The sequence below is a fragment of the Erigeron canadensis genome, chromosome 8 (genome assembly GCF_010389155.1).
Source record: "Erigeron canadensis isolate Cc75 chromosome 8, C_canadensis_v1, whole genome shotgun sequence".
Taxonomy (NCBI): Eukaryota; Viridiplantae; Streptophyta; class Magnoliopsida; order Asterales; family Asteraceae; genus Erigeron; species Erigeron canadensis.
The window spans coordinates 7636111-7657216 of NC_057768.1; the positions used below are offsets into that span (position 1 = coordinate 7636111).

The window sequence follows — 21106 nt, forward strand, 5'->3', positions numbered from 1 at the left end:
GCCTTCGAATGTTAATGGGTGTCGGCAAAAACCATGAATGTTAATGGGTTAACTTTGGGGTCTATGATTGACCTGAATGAAATAACGATAAACTTGAATGGACGGTGTAATGTAATGCATTGAACATGGTAATTGAATAAATTATTATCATTCCATTGCCGTGTTTGGTAATTATATTGGAATAAAATAAACTATCAATACATCGTGTTTGGTATATTTGAATAGAAGGATGAATGTAATGAATCTTCCAACCATGATTATTAAATCATTTGGTCATAGACTAAGTGACCATCGTTACCTTTAAAGTGTGGAGCATAAGCATACATGTGAAGTATGTGCCATGTAGAACATGTGAGTTCTATCCTTAGGCTATCTTCGATTGCATATACATACAAAATGTTAAAGCAAATCGGTTATTTTAGTAACACCTTAGCAAATTGTTCCAGGACATTAAATTAACACATTGAATTAATTTTACCTCCAATCAAACATACCAAAACTCAGATGTTACATTATCATATACACATACTCTAAAAAAAAGTTTTGAAGCTGGCCTCAAACTCAATTGCCTTCAGTTTGTTTGGAAGCAAATCGATACGACAAACTAGCAAGCAAACTGGTAATAATAAGGGACCAAACTACAGTTTTCTCAATCAAACAAACCAACAAGCAAATTGTCCATTGGAGATGGCCTTAGCATGTGTGGGTTGTGGAGGTGTTTTACATGTGTCTATCTTTTACGTGTTTGATTGACTAGTACCAAAATTATACTAGAGAAAGGGTTCTCTTCTAATACATTGAAATGTCATTTTTAATTGATATGAAGATAGTGTAATGATTTTGATTATTTGTTATATGTTTGGAAGAGCTCTTCAGCACGACGTATCTTGACCGATATTTCGCCACCAACCTTGTGAAGTGAAAAATATATATTTTTTTAGATTTGTATCTGTTTAGTATTATTTCAAATAGATTGTAAGTCTATTTACATTTATAACATAAATATTATAATATCTTATTTTAAATTGTAGAGTTTAATAAATTTTAGGTGAGGTAATGATAAACCAATTTAAAAGAATGCTTTGACACATGACAAGTATAATCTATTAAATTCTCTCCCGAACTCGTGTCTTTAATTATGCCACATGATATCATCATATTATTAGACCCGTTATGTATTTCATTGATTTGTCGTTTTTTATCGGATACCTTGACATTTTAAATAATATACTCATAGATTATTTAAAAATAAAAGAGTTAGTTACAAATATCGCCTTTACGGTTTGTTAAAAATCTTTTTTGACCAAAGTCCATACATTTGATCCAAAATTCAATACATTCTTGTTAAAAGGTCTAACATTTTTGTCAAAAAGTCTATGTTTTTTTTTGACTAAAATTATTGATGGGTCTAAAATCAGAGATCAAAACTATAATTTATAAAATTAGGGATCAAAACTTGTAAAATTCGAATAAAATATTATATACTCTATTAAGAGAATTGGAGTGATGAACAGTAAAGCAGCTGACAGGTAGCTGCGCAGCTGTCTGCTAGCTTGCTTATTTTTTTTAAAGGTTTTTTACCATACTGCATTTCGTTTGGGTGTTTAAATATGGGTTGCATATTGGTTTTCTTCACACTTTTTTCCTTTTGGGTTTGCTAACTACTTTTTCTTCGTGATATTACGAACCATTATGGACCACTATTTAGTCTGTCTCACACTTTTTTTTTTGTTTATTTGGTGTTTTTAACTAATATATTACGAGTAAAAACTTTCATTTAAATTTTTTTTTTCTTTCATTTTTGTTTTTTGGGTTATTGTACATATAAAATATATGTAGTTAATATAAACTTTTGTAATCGTTTGTGGTTTTGACTTTGAGCAAATATGTACTTCATATGTTAATTTTTTTAACTAACATTTATAGCGATAAATCATCAATAACAAAGTCTAACTACAATAATTGGAATTCCATAATGCGTAAAAGTAACATAATTATATATAAACAAATTTATCAATAACATAATCATTTTTAATTAGGCTGTTAAAGAGTTCAACGCAATCGTATCAGAATAATGTTACTTTTTCGACGTAACAATTGGCTAGTTTGTACAAAGGGAAGTTGTATTGGGTCGGGTCATTGAAGCAGTCCAAGATCTCGGTGTGTATGTGGTCTATCCAAACCTGAGGGGATCGATAAGAAAAACACAGTAGTAACAAACACACACAAACCAAACTTGTTTTGTTTCTCCGATGGCGGCTTCATCGATGTTCACCATCAAACTCCATCCCAAAATACATTCTTTTAATAACAGGTCCCCTCTTATTATCATCCCCTCCTTTTTATTATTATCAAAACCACAATTGACACCACCCCATCAACATTTCATCAGAAAAACTATCCCCACTTGTTATTTCTCTTCAAAATCCACCCCCATTTCTTTTTTTGATAACAAAAACAAAAACAATAATCCCCCAAGCTTTCACCATTTTCTTGCTCAAGCTCAGTCTACTGCTTCCGATACCACTCTACCTGCTGTTCCTTATAATCTTAAGTAAGTCTCTTTTTTTTGGGCTTTTTGTGATTTTAAACTGAAATACATACCCATATATACAATAAGCAACTTATGACTTATATTTCTAGGCTAGCAAGTTGTTTTTTATGGTTTGGAACTTTGGGTGAGCTAGAGAAATGAGGCTTATGAAAATGTACTTAAATAAGTATATAAGCATATCCAATAAGTTGAGCTAATAATGGCTTCATAAGCAAACAAGCCTATCAAATAAGCTAACCTGAACACCCTTTTACAAATAGTTTACTCATTTTACAATTACATTTGAATCAATAGTTAGTGTTGTGATGATAGCAGTTTCTTGAAATGTTGTTATTTTGATCCTAATGAATGACAAGTTAAGACTTACTGTCATTTCTTCAACAAACATAGTTGATGCTAGATGCATGTGTTGTTTACCTCAATGCATTTTTGTGTTCACTTAACGATGTCGTCCATAGCCTCGTTTTAATGCATTTCATGGCCGGTATTGTAATGCACAATTTAGAGAAAATGTTCATTTGGTGACTCTGTCATTTATTACAACTTATATTCTTGTCATATACTATATTTAGTGATGTTCCGTCCTCTGAAGTTCTCCCAAGAGGACGTATCTATCAAGAAACCTATGGATGCCAGATGAATGTCAACGATATGGAGATCGTTTTGTCTGTTATGAAAACAGCCGGATATAATGAAATTGTGAGTGAGCCTGAAAGTGCCGAGATTATTTTCATCAATACTTGTGCTATTAGGGACAATGCAGAGCAAAAAGTATGGCAACGGCTTAATTATTTTTGGTTCTTAAAGAGACACTGGAAGAGTAATGTTGCCACTGGAAGGTCAAACTCATTCCGTCCTCCAAAAGTAGTTGTACTCGGCTGCATGGCCGAGAGGTTAAAAGATAAGATATTAGATTCGGATAAAATGGTTGATGTTGTTTGTGGGCCTGATGCTTATCGAGATTTACCACGTTTACTAGAAGAAGTAGACAATGGGCAAAAAGGGATCAATACTCTTCTTTCTCTTGAAGAAACTTATGCTGACATTAGCCCTGTTCGGATCTCCAAAACTTCTATTTCTGCTTTTGTGTCAGTGATGCGGGGTTGTAATAATATGTGCTCTTTTTGCATAGTTCCATTCACTAGAGGCAGGGAGAGGTCCCGGCCTGTTGAATCCATAGTCAAAGAGGTTGCAGAACTTCAAAAGGAAGGAGTCAAAGAGGTCACACTTCTTGGTCAAAATGTCAATAGCTACAATGATGCATGTGATGAGGAAGTTGAACCAAATGTTGATTGGAAATTAAGTGATGGATTTTCAAGCAAATGCAAAGTTAAGAAGGTGGGGTTACGTTTTGCTGATCTCTTGGATAGAGTTTCACTTGAGTTTCCAGAAATACGGTTTAGGTACACCTCTCCACACCCTAAAGATTTCCCAGATGAACTGTTATATATAATGCGCGATAGACACAATATTTGCAAGAATATTCATTTGCCTGCACAGTCAGGCAATAGTAACATGCTTGAAAGAATGAGACGAGGGTACACACGTGAAGCATACCTGGAACTTGTGCAAAAGATACGGAGAATAGTTCCAGATGTCGGGTTAACCAGTGATTTCATATGTGGTAAGAATCCTCAGACTCATGGTTTATATTGCGTTACTAGTTGTTAGGATGCACTTTATGAATCTAATTATCTGACTATTGTGACATCTACTAATAATCATTTCTTAGTATTTGGATAAAGATATTCAGGATTATTATTACTATGTTGCTTTTTAGAGATCAGATGATCAGTTCTCAGTAATCAGTTTTATACCTGCTGCAACAAAGTTGATAGTTTTCTGCAAAATGTTTTGTAGGAAACAAATGTTTTTCAGAAACTTGTATACAAATAAGTTATCGATCAGTTTATGCTATTATGTTGAACTTCTGTAATTATATTTCTACAGGCTTTTGTGATGAAACAGAGGAGGAACATCAAGACACTTTGAGTCTAGTTAGGGCTGTTGGTTATGATATGGCATACATGTTCGCATATAGCATGAGGGAGAAAACACATGCTCATAGAAATTATTCTGATAACGTTCCAGAAGATGTAAAGCAGAGACGACTAACAGAACTTATTGAAGCATTCCGTGAAAGTACAGGCCAGTGTTTTGACTCCCAAATTGGCAGTGTTCAGCTTGTGTTAGTTGAAGGACCCAATAAAAGAGCTCCTGAAACCGAGCTTATTGGAAAGAGTGATAGGGGCCATAGGGTAATTTTCTCTAGTTTGCCAGTTCCCAATTGGGTGGATACTGATGGTGATAGAATTCCAAAAGTTGGTGATTACGTAGAAGTTAGAATATTGAAATCTTCAAGAGCATCACTATTTGGAGCTGCACTTGGTATAACCACAATGAGCTCATTTTACAATGTTGCACAACAAGAAGCTGTTGCATCTTTGTAAGTTACATCGTTTTGGGTGAATCGATCGTGAAATAGCCTTTATATACCATGTCGTTTTGCCAGTTTTAGTATGAGGTTTGCACAACGAGCTACCAAAAAAAACTCTCTGTACGAATTATAGTTCAAAGCAGCGTATTTGCTATGTAAATTCTTTTACTTCAGATTATTAGTGTACCCACCCGGCCACCCTATGTTGTCCATGTGCTAGGTTGGAAACATGAGTTTGACAGAACTCACAGAAGATGTGTTTTGTTTATAATAAAAGGATAGCCGACATGTTGCAGAGTAATTTTGTGTGTGTGTGCGTGCACACGTGCTCTGTAGTTCCTGATTGAAAGATAGATGTTTAGGGGTAAGCATTGGACTTGTTGGCTTGATGCTTTGGGTTTCATATGTGAATCTTAAATCTTTGTTGGGTTGGGTGTACATTCTACTGAGTTGGTTTTAGATTTAGACCTTTGGCATGCATTGGCAATGCATTTCTATTCTAACAAATCTCAATTGCTGGTTGCTTGTTAGTTGTCAGTATCTGCTGTCTGGTATCAACTTCTTTTTCTACATTTTCTCCTGTCGAGTTTCTTGGGCTTAGTATTTGGTTTTAATTACATACCTGTAATTGGATCTTGGTTTGGATGTGTTTCCTCACGATTTTTGTCTACGGAATAATTAGCCTGTGATACTGACTGACGTCGTTAAGTTTTTTAAACTAGACTCTTCTGGTGAGGGTAATAATTGTTTACCTGCGTGAGGGGAGAAACCCCACAATTCATACGAATCATTCGAACCAGCCAAAACAATGGCACACATAGATGAGTTTTTAAGGTTATCTCCAATGGGGTTTTCTTTGGGTTCTCTTAGGTGTCCTTGGATATTCTTTGACGTTGAAGCTTGTCCAAAATTAAAGATGATATCCTTTGACGTTGAAGTTTGTCCATAATTAAAATTTTTTTGAAGAACGCCTTTACCTAAAGGCATGCCCTTATTTGTCTTTACCTATTTTTGTTTTTAGTTGAAGTTAAAAGATATGTAAGGATGTTTGCAAGGCCATGAGCAATCACATACAACTTTTGAGGTGTCCGGGCCCCAGGGTTTGCCAGAAGTATGTGTATTCTTGTGGACAAATCCCTTTTACTGAAAGCGTCTGAAACTCGCGTCGTCTCTCTACTTCAAGTCATGGTATATAACAATTATGAGTCGGTATTTGTTTACGAAAGAATAGGTTGATGATGTGTGCCCAGGGACCACATTGAATTGACTTCTAAAGGTCACTCGATAGATTGTACGCCTAACTTAAAAAAGAATTACACATGAAACCCAAACCGGCAACTAGACATGCATTTAGCCTAGTGTTATCAAGTTGTATCGTGTGTGAAATTTTTATCAAACTGAACCACTTGGCCACTTCCTCACTTAGTATCCCTTCAAGTCTTCAACTTTCTTGTGTATAGAGAATTTTATGAATTTTGTTTTTCATTTTGAAAATAAATGAGGCAGTTTAAAATGGTTAATGCTCATATCATTAGGCTCAGGTTCGTGTTACTAGCTAGGTTCAAGTTCATACTTTCTATAGGTTCAGGTTCGTGTTTGTGATTCATTTCCTCGCATGTAGGGTCTTGTTGTTTGTGATTCACTGGAGACGGAGTTTGATTTGTTTTTCTTAAAAGTCACTTTTGTAACAAGTTAACCAATCAATTTATCATTTGAGACTTATTAAATCTCCTTTTTAATATGTAATACTACAAAATAAAGCTTTATACTCGTGTCTTACATTTGATTTTGGGATGGTATAGGCCATAACCTAATCTAATCGAATCCATGCTACACTTTAATATTACTGCACACAAATAGTAAAATTATATAGCGTATCCCTTGGCCGATCTAAAACATGTATTGATGTATTAAAAATGTATTGATGTATAAGTTGGTATATGGTGAGGTTGTTTGAAGTGGGTTTTGACCCCATAAGGCCGCTCCTTGTAGCTCTTCTACGCCACGTCTAACCCGCTTCCAATGCACCAGACGCAGTCGACGCTATTAGCACCGGCTGCGTCTAGCCCGCGTCTAGAGGGTTACTTCTAATATTAGAAGTTCGTTTTTGGTGTGTCTAGAGGGGAAGAATAGGAAAAGAAGTGGGTTAGAAGTGGGGGTTATAAAGAAGGGTGTTCTTGGTGTGTTTAGAAGTGATGAATAGTGTTAGAAGTGGGTTAGAAGTAGTTCCTTATAAGGAGAGGCCTAAGGCTAAATTTTTCCTTAATGTTCCAAGGAGGCTAATCAATTGAATTTTTTTCTTTGAACAAGTAGGCTAATGGATTAAGTTCATAATTTTTACCTAGACCACATCGTACTTGACCGGAACCAGAATTATATATACACTATACAATATGCCTATAATTATCATTTCATGAAGAGATCACTGGTTAATCGACATCATCTTTAAATTTTTACATCATACTATCTTTATCTATATCTATATATCTTATAAAGCAAATCCTTTTTTTTCTGCTTAAAAATTTCTGTATTTAAAAAGACAAAAATACATTTATTTCTATAACTATCCTTATAACCCACACCATGAAAAACCTATTACCCTTTACTAACATCGACTGTTTTTTTCCTTACGTTAACGCCGCCATCACCCGCCGCCGCGTTGCGCGGGTACCCCTATCATATCTATAAAAAAACAAGGATAAATGTGCAATATTTGTTAATTTTATAACTAAACTATAAAGAATTATATCATGTAGCTAACAAAATCCAAAATATATTACTCGTATAATGTAATCTTTCCTTATTCAATAACTTACCTTTCGAAGATTTATGTGTAAGAAAAGGAAAAATTATGAATGAATGAATCAAGTGCAAAAAGAAATTAAATTAAATAAAGACATAATTTACAACCAAAGGCATGAGTGACACAACTGTCTGTTCTCCCTCTCTCACTTATTTATTGTATCAAAGGAAGTCTTCAAATCTTTCTCTGCTTCATTTGCATTTAACAAATAAAAAAAAAAAAAATACACATCTTCCATCCCCAAAAAAACAAAACAAAACAAAACTTATATTATATATACATATAGGATTAAAAATGAAATGGGTATTTGGAAAATGGGAAATAATTTGCATAGTTATGATTCTTGGATGGTTATTATACAAGTATATGATGATGATATTTGAAAAAATTATATATAATAAACAGGAAAAAGAAAAAGAAGAAGAAAAGAGTGGCGGGGTTAAACCGCCGAGAGGAAGCTCAGGTTGGCCGTTGATCGGAGAAACAATAGAGTTCATTGCTGCCGGATACACTTCTCGTCCGGTCACTTTCATGGAGAAAAGAAAGTCTATGTAAGTTATCTGTACATTTGTTAACAATAACTATATATTCGAGCTCAATTTTTAACATTTTTTAAAAGTTATTTGAGTTCGAGTTTGTAATTATCAAATGAGTCGAGCCTAAAATTCTTGATTTGTTAACACCCCGGCTGCTTCTAATAATATCTTTGTTTTAGTCTTTTTGCATGCTTGCTTGGACTTGTTGCATTTTGAATTGTACTTTGTTTTGCATTTTAATATTTTTGTCAATAAGTTGCCATGCTTCTTTGTTTGTTTGTTGAAAGCTATTTTGGACTTTTGGTTACTCACTTACTCAACAAAAGAAATAAACCAAATTTATTTATCAAAATATGGTGTATGCAATTTACTTATTTTTGTTGTATCTTACATGTTCAAGGAAATATAAATATACATATATGCTTAATTGTATGAATAATCTCCTTATATCCATGGAAAAAACGATAATCGGTTTTTCCGTGTATGGTGTAAGAAAATGATGATACATTTGTAGGTAGACTTGGTATAGGAGACAATTGTTTAACATAAAATTACTAGCATTGTACCCATGCAAGGTGACGACGTCTAATAGTTTCTGGTGATTTCTTGATATGTTGGAACTCAATATTGACTATGCGTGAAATTTGTATGCTTATAAAATATTACAAACTATTAGCTTCAACTTTGTGTTGAAACATGAGAATGTATCTTAAAAATAGATACTCAATTACTTATTTAAAATTTGTTAGAATTAAATTTGTATTAACAAATTGAAGTATTTCCTAACTATAATGGCTAAATGAAAGTTAATTACTTTTTTATGAAAAATAAATTAGGGCATATATATAATATCAAGTCTTAAATATCAAGTGATTAAGTAGTGAAGTAAAACTTTTATAAGTATAGACATGGATAATATACACTAGTATGACCACATGCCTTGGGTCTAGTGGTATGAGCAACACCTCGCAGTTTTAGTGGTCATGGGTTCAAACCTCATTGTAGTCATAGCATTATATAATTAGTGTATTATTGTAGTTAGACTGCTTCAAAAAAACAAAACAAAATAATACAATAGTATAAATAAGTCTAATATATATTTTGAACTTTGGACACTTGACCTTGGTATAAATTGTGATGATAAAATAACATTTTATTGATCCTTAGGCCATCTTATGGAATGATAATCAATAATATTAATGGGTTCAAAAATTAAAGTGGTCAAATATAATACTCCGTATAAAGCAAGTGAAGGATAGGTATTATTTTACTTTAAAAGTATAAAGAATCAAAATAAAATAAACATGGGAAAAGGAACATTATGTTATTATAAAACAAAATAAGTAAAAAATAATGATACTAAGTGAATCTGATCATCCTTACATCTTCATAACTATGATTATGTTATCACATTACCTGGATCACTTTTAAATCAAATAAAGACTTGTAAACAATTCCTTCCCTTTTATATTATGCTAAGTTTGGAGTTCCCCACAAAACTTTGGAGTTTAGACATAGGTAGAAACTTGTGGGTGTACAAAGTACTAACAAGAGTGCCAAACAAAATCATGAATCATGATTCATATGCTTCTATTATGTTCTCCTATGTTTTCTCCAAAACTATAATTCTCAAATCTTGTTATACTAAGTTTTAATCTATGTCTGTTAAAAAAAAGTTTTAATCTATATATTGAAAGTTATACAATGGCTTAAATGATTCGAGAACGCAAACTTTTTCTTGCCTAAACTATGAGAATTTATTTACATAACTTTCAATTCCTGAATCTAGATCTAATGTATATGTAAACATGTGATAAGACTTGACTCTTTATATATATATATATTTTTAACAGTTTATAGATATTTCATTTTAATGTTTAGTTTTGTGTTTGTCATGTGGGACACTGTATGGAGATTATTTATAGGATCTGGTACCTTTCCAGCTTTGGGAAGTTTTAGATTGCCCCTTGAACTAGTTTGGTGGGTAAAATTTTTCCTTTTTGAAAAAGTTTTAGTCACTTCTGACTTTTTTAAATTTAGATCGACTTGTTTTTTTGTTAAGATTGTCCTTAAGAAGTCCCATACCTATTACATTTTTGCTAGATATGCTTGAAGATTACTATATTCAACAGAAATTTTAATTTTTAGTTCTAAAACATAAGTGTTTTACCTTATAATAGATATGGGAAAGTGTTCAAGACACACATTCTGGGTAGACCGATCTTTGTATCAACTGACCCAGAAGTGAACAAAGTCGTTTTACAGAACCAGGGCAATGTTTTCATACCAAGCTATCCTAAGTCAGTTATTGAGTTGCTTGGTGAATCCTCAATACTACAAATGAACGGGGGCCTACAAAAGAGACTACACGCAATAATTGGTGGCTTTTTGAGGTCTCCACAATTCAAAGCTCGTATCACCAAAGATATCGAGAACTCTGTCAAACTCACATTGTCATCTTGGATGGGTCGGAACTCTCGCCACCCTCTTTACCTCCAAGATGAAACCAAAAAGGTACAACCTACAATCTTTCTGGTGATTGTATATCTTATTGATTCAAAGAACACCACAATGATCTTTCTACGGAAGATGAAGCTAAATAGATAAAACATTTGACTTCCATCAATATCACAAAAAATTGTTCTTAAAACATATGATTATATTATAAGGCCTTTGGCCTAGCTGTACTAAATACGCCCTTATCATCCCACAAACAAAATAGACTTCTGTTAATATCTCAATCGATTGTTACGTTGTCTAATGTGGATAATGAATATCTGCATACATATACATCTCCTTTTAAATTTTTTTAAGATTTAATCATGAAAATATGAGCACGTTTATCCAGTTAACGAGTGAATTTATTTATTTATGCACAGATCACTTTTGAAATTCTTGTGAGGTTGTTGATGAGTGTGGAACCTGGTGAAGATATGGAGTTCCTCAAGAGAGAATTTATGGAAGTCATCAAAGGCTTGATTTGTTTACCCATCAAACTTCCTGGATTTAGAATGTATAAATCACTCCAGGTAAATCATGAAATAAAATAACGCAGTTCTGAATCTTTGTAATCTATTATAAATCATCGTTTTGCAGGCTAAAGAGAGAATGTTAAAGATGGTGAGAAAGATTGTAGATGATAGGAAAACAGATATGGAGAAAAATGAAGCAAAAGCTTCATGTTTGCCAAATGATGCCATTGATGTGTTGTTACGAGATACAGGTGAATCAGATGGGCCACAACAACGGCTACCGTTGGATTTCATCAGTGGGAACATCATTGAGATGATGATCCCTGGTGAGGACTCGGTGCCCATGATCATGACACTAGCGATCAAATACCTAAGTGATAATCCTGTGGCTCTTGCTTGTCTTGTGGTATGTAACTTGTCGCGACTACTAAGGTGGCAAAATGGGTGGGTTAGGTTGGGTAAACACCTACAGCCTGTAAGTTTTAAAACTTTAAATACTTGGTGTGTCATATATGATTTAAAAACATTATTTCCAACAACAATTAGTACATGTTGGTTCCGTTTTGACCTATTTTCTTTCTAACCACTAGAGGTGGATAAACATTACCCGGGCAGACCCATTCATGTGTAAATTAATCGATATTGCCAACTCTATCAAATAAACGTGTTTTCAAGACTTATGACTTTGATTTGAGAGTTCCTTTTAACTGACAGGAGGAAAACGATGAATTGAAGAAGCGAAAGGATGAATCGTGTGAAGAGTATGCTTGGACTGATTATGTGTCCTTGCAATTTACTCAAGGGGTAAGTTTGATCTATATCCAAATAACCAAATATAGTTTTCAAAGGCTTAAGGTTATGTTAGTATTCTGTTTTTTTGGGTAAAGGGTTTTACCCCGGTAAATGGAGGTTGTGTTGGTTTTCTTACACTCAATTTTACCTTTTAGGTAATTAGTGAAACACTTCGGTTGGCGAATATAATTAATGCCATCTGGAGAAAAGCTCTTGAAGACGTAGAAATCAAAGGCTACTTGATCCCAAAAGGGTGGTGCGTTTTGGCATCATTAACTTCCGTTCATATGGATGAAGAAAACTACGAAAATCCTGATGTTTTTGATCCTTGGAGATGGGAGGTAAATAACTAATGGTTTATGTATTTTCAAAGTTCTCATACTAGGGGTGGTATAGTTTAACGGGTTAGGTACAGGATCAATTTGGGTAATTTCTAATGCGGGTCAAACAGGTTGGCTCGACCTAACATACCTTATTATTCGCTGCTTTCTTCCGTTAGACCAAATCGAAACATGCTTAGGTAAATGTGTTCAAATGATCATCCTATACATTTCCTGCATTTTAACAAAACTCATAACTCTTTGTAGAAATCTGGAGCGAGTGTTAATAGCAAGTTTACACCGTTTGGTGGTGGACAACGGTTGTGTCCTGGTTTGGAATTCTCAAGGCTCGAAATCAGTATTTTCATTCACCATTTCGTCACGACTTACACTTGGGTTGCTGAAGAAGATCAAATTGTGTATTTTCCGACTGTTAAGACAAGACGGAAGTTACCAATCATTGTGACCCCAAGATGAAAGCATTGAATAGATCCCGGTAGATGTATTTGACAAAATAGTCAAACATTATATTTTTTATGATGAATTATACCCATTTGTTTGAGAATAAATGCGTCAAAATGTAGATAATTAAGATCGAAATGTTATAGTGTAAACGTCCCATCAGAAACTCTATTGTATGCGAAATTTGTAAAAATGTTGAATAACGTAATCATGACCAAACAATCAAAAATTGCACGTGGCAAGGTTGCCACTTATACCATGTTACATGATTTGAACATTTTTACTAAGGTCGTGCATAGAATAAGGTTCTGATATTTCATACACACTATAACTTTTCGGTTTAAGTTACATACATTTTGTTGTGGTTATCCCTTTGGACATAATGTGTATATTGTGTACAAATGTTTGAAAGGTGTTTGGTACTTTGGTTTATAGAAAGGGAATATTGTGTACAAATGTTTGAAAGGTGTTTGGTACTTTGGTTTATAGAAAGGGAATAAATGAATGACTTTTATTCTCATAGAGATATCAAATTAATTAATCAAACACTAGCACAATACTTGTATAATGTGGCGGTGTTTGTGACAGTATGATGTTGTGGACGACTGTTAGTAGTAAAGGAGACGTTAAGTGGTGTGATGTAAAAGTAACTAATGTAAATGGTTAATGAATATATTTAAAAGATAAATGACTGATAATGTAATTTAGCTATTAAGGGTATTTTAGATATTTTTTTCTCACGTAACTTTTAACAAGTGGGCTCTTTCTTTTTATAAGAAAGTATGGGCATGGTACACGCACTATGCGGCGGCAGTAGAAGGGACGACGGTCTAGTGGTGTTGGTGACGGTATTATTGGTGGTGGTGGTGGTGGCGGCGGTGTCAAGTGGTGTAGGTTGATGTAAATGTGATAGTGAAATATTTAAAGAAAGGAGAGCTTAAAGTGTTAATTATTAAAATAAAAGTTTAAGGTGAAAATTAATTCATTAAGTGCAAATTTAGTAATTTATAAAAACTCCTTTCATAGTAGGTGTTTATTAATTGCAATTTAGTACTTTCGTATATAACATTTAAGTAACACTTTCTATTTATAAATGGTGAATAATTTTTATAAAAATTTATAAATAGGTGATTAGAGATTTCCAATCTCATTAAAAGATATGGTTTAAACCCTCAAAAGATAGTGGGTAGAGAAAGTTATTTCCATTCTCTAAATCCAAACTTATGGTAATTCACATTAAAAAAAAAGTAATTAAGTGATAATTCTCACGTCTCATGTATCGTCTATCTCAATACACAAAACACATATCACATTTTTTTTATTTGGAATATAGAACTTTTGAAATATTTAACTTTTTCATGATTATACTGTTTATTTTTATTAAATTTACTTAATCATATATATGTTTAAATATTCCACCAATAAACAATAAACACAACTTAAATTTTTATGTTTTAGACAAGGGATTAGTACTTCAAAATGTAAACAACTTTATACGAATTGTTATAGTGCGTATCGAACTTTAGTCTTATGCATTGTATGTAATAAATTTTCAAATTTTGTGTATTGTATGTATTCGAGCAATAAAAAAACGTACAAGTGCATCTTATGTAATTGCCACATATACTCATATACATACAAGATTTGAAAATGTGTTACATACAATGTATAAGATTAAAGTTTCATATATACAAATGACAATTCGAAGTAAATACTCTCTTTAGATAATTCAAAGTCGGACTCACCTGTCTCCGTTCGATAACCACTTATAAATATTGTTATTCTTGAAACTTACAAATATCTCAAAAGTTAAAAAGTCAACTATGAACGCACATTGAGCGAATATGATTTGTAAAAACAAATACTTGATGACTAAAAAATATAAACAAATTAACCGACACTCAATTTTGGTTTGATATTGTTGGCTTATTGCATAATGCATATTTCCAATGCTAACATAATATATCATTTTCTCGACATAAAGAAAATCAGAAATATACGAGTAGATGTTACGGATTATAAATTTGGAGTGAGTATAAATCGGTTTGGTATGATCTTTTACAGGTGAATTTTGGTTAAAGTTTCATATCACGATTCTATAACGAAAAATGTAATATACATATTTAAATCAATGTTTTAAATACCAGTAAATACCGTCCGGTATTACCGGTACCGGAGACCACGCCGGTATTTTAAGTCCGGTATTTTTTCGGTATTTTCACTATTCAATACTAGCCGGTATTTCCGGTATTCCCGGTATTTTTCGTTATTACCATACCGTTATTTCCGGTATTTTCAAAAAATAAATTTAGATTTTTTAAAAAATTTATTTTTATGATACTTTAATGTTATTTTTTGTTATTTGTGAACTTTAAAACCTATATTTTGTTATGAAATACATATTTGGTATTATTTTTGAGTAAATTATAAATGCATTTGACTATTTTTGTTAAATTGTAATAAGTTTTGTAGGATTTTTACACAAAAAATATAATAAATTAAAAATAGTCGTACCATCCGGTATTACCGATACTATCAGAAAATTTTTCCATACCGGTATAACTAAAATACTGGTTTTTAAAAGATTAATTTAAATTACCTGACCATTAAAAAATTGATATTAAAAGTTGCTTTTACTGTTTTACAAATGGGTATACCCCACATTGCAGTCAAGACACGCTCAACACATGTAAATAAAATCCTGTATGTATACGTTGTGACAAATATATACATAACATTTTCATGTACACCTATACATTCACACCATACATATATACACACACACACACTCTCTCTTTATATATACACACACTCTAGATCTCAGTGACAATGGTGTCCTGTCGAGTAAAAATTGGCCCTTTTTGCGGCTTCTTCAAAAACACACATTTTCTCTCTCTTTCAAGACAGTTTTTTATTTTTCTTTAAAAAGTTGAATTCTTTTTTTTTTTACATTCCCTCCACTTAGAATCAAAAATCATGGAATTTAAAAAATGGGTTTTGTTTTTTTTGATGTTAACTCAAATGGGTAGTTTTCAAAAAATCCATTGTAGTGTTACTTATGATAGTAAAGCCATTGTTATCAATGGTGTAAGAAGAATCTTGATTTCTGGTTCTATACATTACCCCAGAAGCACCCCTGAGGTACTTTTTAAAAAAGATCACATTTTTTGGAAATATGATTAGTATTTTATACTTGAAAAATGTGGGTTTTTTAATTATTTTGATGAAAAAGTGAACTTTTTTCATATATGGTAGTTTTATATATACATATATTTTTTATAGTGAAAATGCGTTTTTTTTTGTTGATGAAAATGTTGTGAACTTTTTGTAGATGTGGGAAGATCTTGTAAAGAAGGCTAAAGATGGAGGGCTAGATGTGATTGATACTTATGTGTTTTGGAATGTTCATGAGCCTTCTCCTGGCAATGTACTTTGATTATCACTACTTACTTTGTGTGTGTATGTTTGTGTAAGTTAGATGATTTATGATTCAAAAAAGTTTTTTTTTTTTTTTTAAAAAATTTGGTTGAAATTTTGCAGTATAATTTTGAAGGGAGATATGATTTGGTGAGGTTTTTGAAGACAGTGCAAAAAGCAGGAATGTATGTTCATCTAAGAGTTGGACCTTATGTTTGTGCAGAATGGAATTTTGGGTAATTTTCTATACTTTTCTTTGTTTTGTTCTGAAAACACTTGATTATTTAGTTGTAGTTTTTACAAAGGTTTAAAAAGTTTTTTTTTAAAGTATCAAGTTTAATAAAGTGTGCATTGGTGGAAGCAAAAATGGAAACTGCAATTGCATTTGGTAGTTTTAGTAATATAAAATTAAACCATTTTAGAGTTGCATGCATTAAGATGTTGAGGAATGACTGAATGTGGACAATGTTGAATCAGGAAAATAATATGATTTACTTGTAAATAATCGAAGTTACTAAGACGTCAAATTGTTATCATTTTATGCAGAGGATTTCCAGTTTGGTTGAAGTACGTTCCCGGCATTAGTTTTAGAACTGATAATGAGCCATTTAAGGTTATTATTCTATACTCTTTTTCTTTTTTCCTTAAATATTGGGTATGAACAAAATTTTTAGGAATGACAAAAGAAATTCTATATGCAAAAGCTTAGTTTTCTATATGCTTTTTGTAGAGGGCCATGAAAGGATTCACTGAGAAAATTGTGAATTTAATGAAAAGTGAAAAGTTGTATGAATCGCAAGGAGGCCCGATTATAATGTCTCAGGTATAAGTATACTGTATCTCGTTTTGAGTAATTCGGCCTTTAGTCAAGGATTTAGTGATTGTTAATCTTCATTTCGAAACTTCTTATGAAAAGGTTGATAAATGATAAATTTATGGGGTCGTTTAGGTTGATGACAGATTGTTTGAATGAGCGATTAAATGTTTGGTTCAGGTTGAAAATGAGTATGGATCGGTTGGCAAGACATATGGAGGCGATGGCCATAATTACATGACTTGGGCTGCAAAAATGGCTGTAGGATTGGGGACCGGTGTCCCATGGGTCATGTGCAAGCAAGATGATGCTCCTGACCCTATTGTAAGCCCCCCTGCCTGACAGATTTTATTGCATTTGAGAGTAAAATGATATATTTGTGATAAACTTCTTTGCATTGGTGGCAGATAAACACTTGCAATGGCTTTTACTGTGATGAGTTTTCGCCCAACAAGCCTTACAAACCCACACTTTGGACTGAGGCTTGGAGTGGATGGTATATAGTTTTGTTAATTATTAGTAAAGATTGTGCTTAATTGATGAAACATCCTTCTCGCCAATTTTTTTCAGGTTTACCGAATTTGGTGGGCCAGTCTACCAGAGGCCCGTTCAAGATTTGGCATTTGGTGTTGCTCGATTTGTACAAAAGGGTGGATCATTCTTCAATTACTACATGGTATGGTTTAATAATGCAATCGTATGTGTAATGGCTGCAAAGTTGTTACTGTAATAACTAATAAGCATATACTATCACTTTTAAGTAACATTTGAAATCTTCGTGGATGGAAACAAAACAGTACCATGGAGGCACAAACTTTGGTCGCTCCTCTGGTGGCCCGTTCATCACTACTAGTTATGACTATGATGCTCCAATTGATGAATATGGTAGGTTAAAACTAAATATATGTACCTTGACTTTTAAGGTCAAATTTATTAGTTTTGTAAATTAAAACTGAATGTGTGAGTTGTCCATTTTGAAGACTTGATTCCAGGTCCTTAATGTGGAGGTGACAAAACAGGTTGATTGGGTAATAGATTAGATCGGGTTAGGTTGGAAAAAAGACGTGTTGTTGTTATGTTGTGTCCACAATTTCTGCACTTTGTTTTTCTTATTTACTGTACTAAATCTAATCTCAAATCTATAGTATTAGAAAATTGTTGTAAGTAATTTGTTTCTATGATTCTTGTTTTATGTTTGTCGAATTAACCGATGTAAGAGGTTGCTAGCATTTGATCTTAATGTTGTTATGTTTCAATTCGTTTGCCCTGTCTCAGTTTAGAAAACATTTTAATCATACCCATATGACTCGTTGGAGATAAATTTTAACCCTAATTGACCCACTAGTTACATAGGTCAATTTGCCATTTTCATCTCAGATATCTAAATGTTTATACTTTGTTCTGAACTCATATAGGCTTGATTAGGCAACCAAAATATGATCATTTGAAGGAGCTTCACAAGGCTATCAAGCAATGTGAGCCTGCTTTAGTTTCAGCAGATCCCGTTGTCACCTCCTTAGGAAGCCTCCAACAGGTTATATCTTCATTATGTAACTATTTTCCCGATAAACCGAACAGTTATCTTACTAACCAACTGACATGTTCCAGGCCCATGTGTATTCTCCCACCACACTGCCCTGTGCAGCTTTTCTCTCAAACTATGACCCGAATAATGCTGCAAAAGTGATATTCAATAACAAGCATTACACTTTACCTCCTTGGTCCATCAGTATCCTTCCTGACTGCGAAAATGTTGCTTTCAATACAGCCCAGGTATGTAATTTTCATAATGTTCGCCCACGCAAGTACTTTTAGACGGTTTCTTGTTTTTTTTTTTTTTTTTGTAATTCTTGTGGAACTGACACAGGTTGGAGTTCAGTCTACACAAATGGAAATGTTAGTGAGCGATGCCAAGATGTTTTCTTGGGAGACATATACTGAAGATCTAACAGTAAGTGGCGAAAGCTCTATGTTCACTGCAACAGGTCTCTTGGAGCAAATCAATATCACAAGAGATATTAGTGATTATCTTTGGTATACAACTAGGTAAGTATTGTTTTTAAGTTGTCAGATGAGCATTAATGAGTTGAACAATAAATATGTTTTTCTCTTTCTTTTTACAGTGTTGATATTGGTTCATCTGAATCGTTTTTACGTGGAGGAGAACTCCCAAAGCTTCTGGTACAGTCAAGTGGTCATGCTCTTCATGTATTCATAAACGGAGAACACTCGGGTATATTTTTCAGACATCATTTTTGTAGTTAAGACGCATGGTTTATATCAAGAGTCATAAAGTAATTGAAGCATTTGTAGGTTCTGTTTTTGGTTCAAGAAAACATAGAAAAGTTACATACAAAGAAAATATCAATCTGCGTGCTGGAAGCAACAAAATCGCACTACTTAGTGTGGCCATGGGATTGCCGGTTAGTATGCTTATTACTTCTCTGTATACTAGAATCAACAGAAAATTGATATTTTGTTTTTTTGAAGAACATGGGAGGACATTATGAAGCATGGGAGACTGGAGTCTTAGGTCCAGTAGCTCTGTATGGTCTTGACCAAGGGAAACGTGATTTGTCATGGGTTAGCTGGACTTACCAGGTACGGATTACTTTGTTTATATACTCAACTTGCTCCAGCATTTAGTAGAGGTTGCAATTTCAGCCCATTGAGTTGTGGAAAAGGAAGACCCGGTTATGTGTTATTTCTATAGGTTCAAATGGGAAAAATAAAAATAGTATGCATACAAGTGATACAACCAACTGAATCACTTTGTTGGAAATAAAGGTGGTTTTTGTAATTCTATTGAATGAGTTATTTACTTATAAAGTTTAACAACTGGTCAAAAGTATTTGACTCCATCCAAACCAGCTTGACCCATTGGTCTTGTAGCAAAACAATGGCATGTTCTACATGTAGCATTTGGAACAAAATTTTCTTATGGGCTTGTCTTTTTTGAACAGGTCGGTCTAAGGGGAGAGGCTATGAATGCTATATCCTCGAATCCTACATCTTCCATCAAATGGACTCAAAATATTTTGATGTCTCAGAAACAGCAACCATTAACATGGCACAAGGTTGTTAGCTTTTATTCATGTTAATATTTTATAATCATATTGTACTTTAAAAAGTAGCAGAAAAGAAAACCTCTATGTGAAGGTTGAAGCTCATGAGCCATATGGATTTTAAAATCTTTGCAGGCTTACTTCAATGCACCTAATGGCGGTGAGCCATTGGCGCTGGACATGAATAGTATGGGAAAGGGTGAAGCATGGGTCAATGGTCAAAGCATTGGAAGATATTGGACAACTTATGCCAATGGTGATTGCCAAGGGTGCCATTACGCAGGAACCTATCGTCCATTGACTTGTCAACTTGGTTGTGGTCAACCAACCCAAAGATGGTACCATGTGCCTAGATCTTGGTTAAAACCGACAAATAACCTGTTGGTGCTATTTGAAGAACTTGGAGGAGACCCCACTAAGGTTTCAATAGTTAAGAGATCAATGGTGCAGTGACCGTAGCAAACAGATTGGTCCAGATCGTGTCCAAACAAGACAGTTATCGGCTGAACCCCATTTGTGGTGAAGGTACAGGAAACAGAACACCTTTTTATGTTTAATTCAAATTCTAAGTTACAACTTACAAGTGTGTTCCTATAGATGAGTGAAGGTATTTTTTGTTTTCTTTTTCTCCAAGTGAGGGAGAGGGTTAATAATGTGAGCTAGAATGTGAGAGGCACAAAATAGTGCAGTCGTTCTAGTTGCTGTAAGTTTTTTGTGTTATTATGGGGGCAAAAGGAGGAACCCCAGAAATTAGGTTATTGTTTAGAAGTTGATCCTAAGGTCAGATTGAACATCAACTGTTGTATGCAGTTGCCAGTGATTATATAATGAACTTTATTTAAGTAATTCCAGCCCAGAAATTGTTGTAAGGGACAATTTTGAATAACGTTTGAATACTTTTGGTAGTCTAGTTGCAGATGTGCATTTATCTCAC

At 33.4% G+C, this 21106-nt stretch overlaps 3 protein-coding genes across 3 annotated transcripts; all 3 read left to right on the forward strand.

Annotated features, from left to right (window-relative positions):
• Positions 1-2165: 2165 nt before the first annotated feature.
• Positions 2166-5292, forward strand: LOC122579434 (CDK5RAP1-like protein). The gene is made up of 3 exons (XM_043751610.1): positions 2166-2554; positions 3127-4178; positions 4505-5292. The coding sequence occupies exons 1-3, from the start codon at positions 2253-2255 to the stop codon at positions 5002-5004; spliced, it is 1854 nt and encodes a 617-aa protein (XP_043607545.1). The 5' UTR covers positions 2166-2252; the 3' UTR covers positions 5005-5292.
• A 2717-nt stretch (positions 5293-8009) lies between these two features.
• LOC122579553 (3-epi-6-deoxocathasterone 23-monooxygenase CYP90C1) lies at positions 8010-13308 on the forward strand. The gene is made up of 7 exons (XM_043751743.1): positions 8010-8345; positions 10511-10844; positions 11210-11359; positions 11427-11708; positions 12017-12106; positions 12250-12435; positions 12682-13308. The coding sequence occupies exons 1-7, from the start codon at positions 8089-8091 to the stop codon at positions 12889-12891; spliced, it is 1509 nt and encodes a 502-aa protein (XP_043607678.1). The 5' UTR covers positions 8010-8088; the 3' UTR covers positions 12892-13308.
• Positions 13309-15652: 2344 nt separating this feature from the next.
• LOC122579552 (beta-galactosidase 3-like) lies at positions 15653-21018 on the forward strand. Its single transcript, XM_043751741.1, has 17 exons — positions 15653-16017; positions 16208-16303; positions 16417-16529; positions 16840-16906; positions 17024-17116; positions 17288-17431; positions 17515-17603; positions 17678-17783; positions 17905-17992; positions 18523-18641; positions 18716-18880; positions 18975-19153; positions 19231-19340; positions 19421-19530; positions 19598-19708; positions 20071-20184; positions 20308-21018. Exons 1-17 carry the CDS (start codon positions 15853-15855, stop codon positions 20623-20625), a joined length of 2187 nt encoding a protein of 728 aa, XP_043607676.1. The 5' UTR covers positions 15653-15852; the 3' UTR covers positions 20626-21018.
• Positions 21019-21106: the final 88 nt, after the last annotated feature.

What these genes read in the sequence shown, in the direction of transcription:
- LOC122579434 (XM_043751610.1), top strand. Translation starts at nt 2,253, where the DNA reads ATGGCGGCTTCATCGATGTTCACCATCAAACTCCATCCCAAAATACAT. An exon ending in GCTGTTCCTTATAATCTTAA is followed by an intron (nt 2,555 to 3,126) that starts GTAAGTCTCTTT and finishes TACTATATTTAG; the next exon opens with TGATGTTCCGTCCTCTGAAG. An exon ending in AACCAGTGATTTCATATGTG is followed by an intron (nt 4,179 to 4,504) that starts GTAAGAATCCTC and finishes ATATTTCTACAG; the next exon opens with GCTTTTGTGATGAAACAGAG.
- LOC122579552 (XM_043751741.1), top strand. Translation starts at nt 15,853, where the DNA reads ATGGAATTTAAAAAATGGGTTTTGTTTTTTTTGATGTTAACTCAAATG. An exon ending in ACCCCAGAAGCACCCCTGAG is followed by an intron (nt 16,018 to 16,207) that starts GTACTTTTTAAA and finishes AACTTTTTGTAG; the next exon opens with ATGTGGGAAGATCTTGTAAA. An exon ending in TTGCTTTCAATACAGCCCAG is followed by an intron (nt 18,881 to 18,974) that starts GTATGTAATTTT and finishes GAACTGACACAG; the next exon opens with GTTGGAGTTCAGTCTACACA.
- LOC122579553 (XM_043751743.1), top strand. Translation starts at nt 8,089, where the DNA reads ATGAAATGGGTATTTGGAAAATGGGAAATAATTTGCATAGTTATGATT. An exon ending in TCCAAGATGAAACCAAAAAG is followed by an intron (nt 10,845 to 11,209) that starts GTACAACCTACA and finishes ATTTATGCACAG; the next exon opens with ATCACTTTTGAAATTCTTGT. An exon ending in CCTTGCAATTTACTCAAGGG is followed by an intron (nt 12,107 to 12,249) that starts GTAAGTTTGATC and finishes TTTACCTTTTAG; the next exon opens with GTAATTAGTGAAACACTTCG.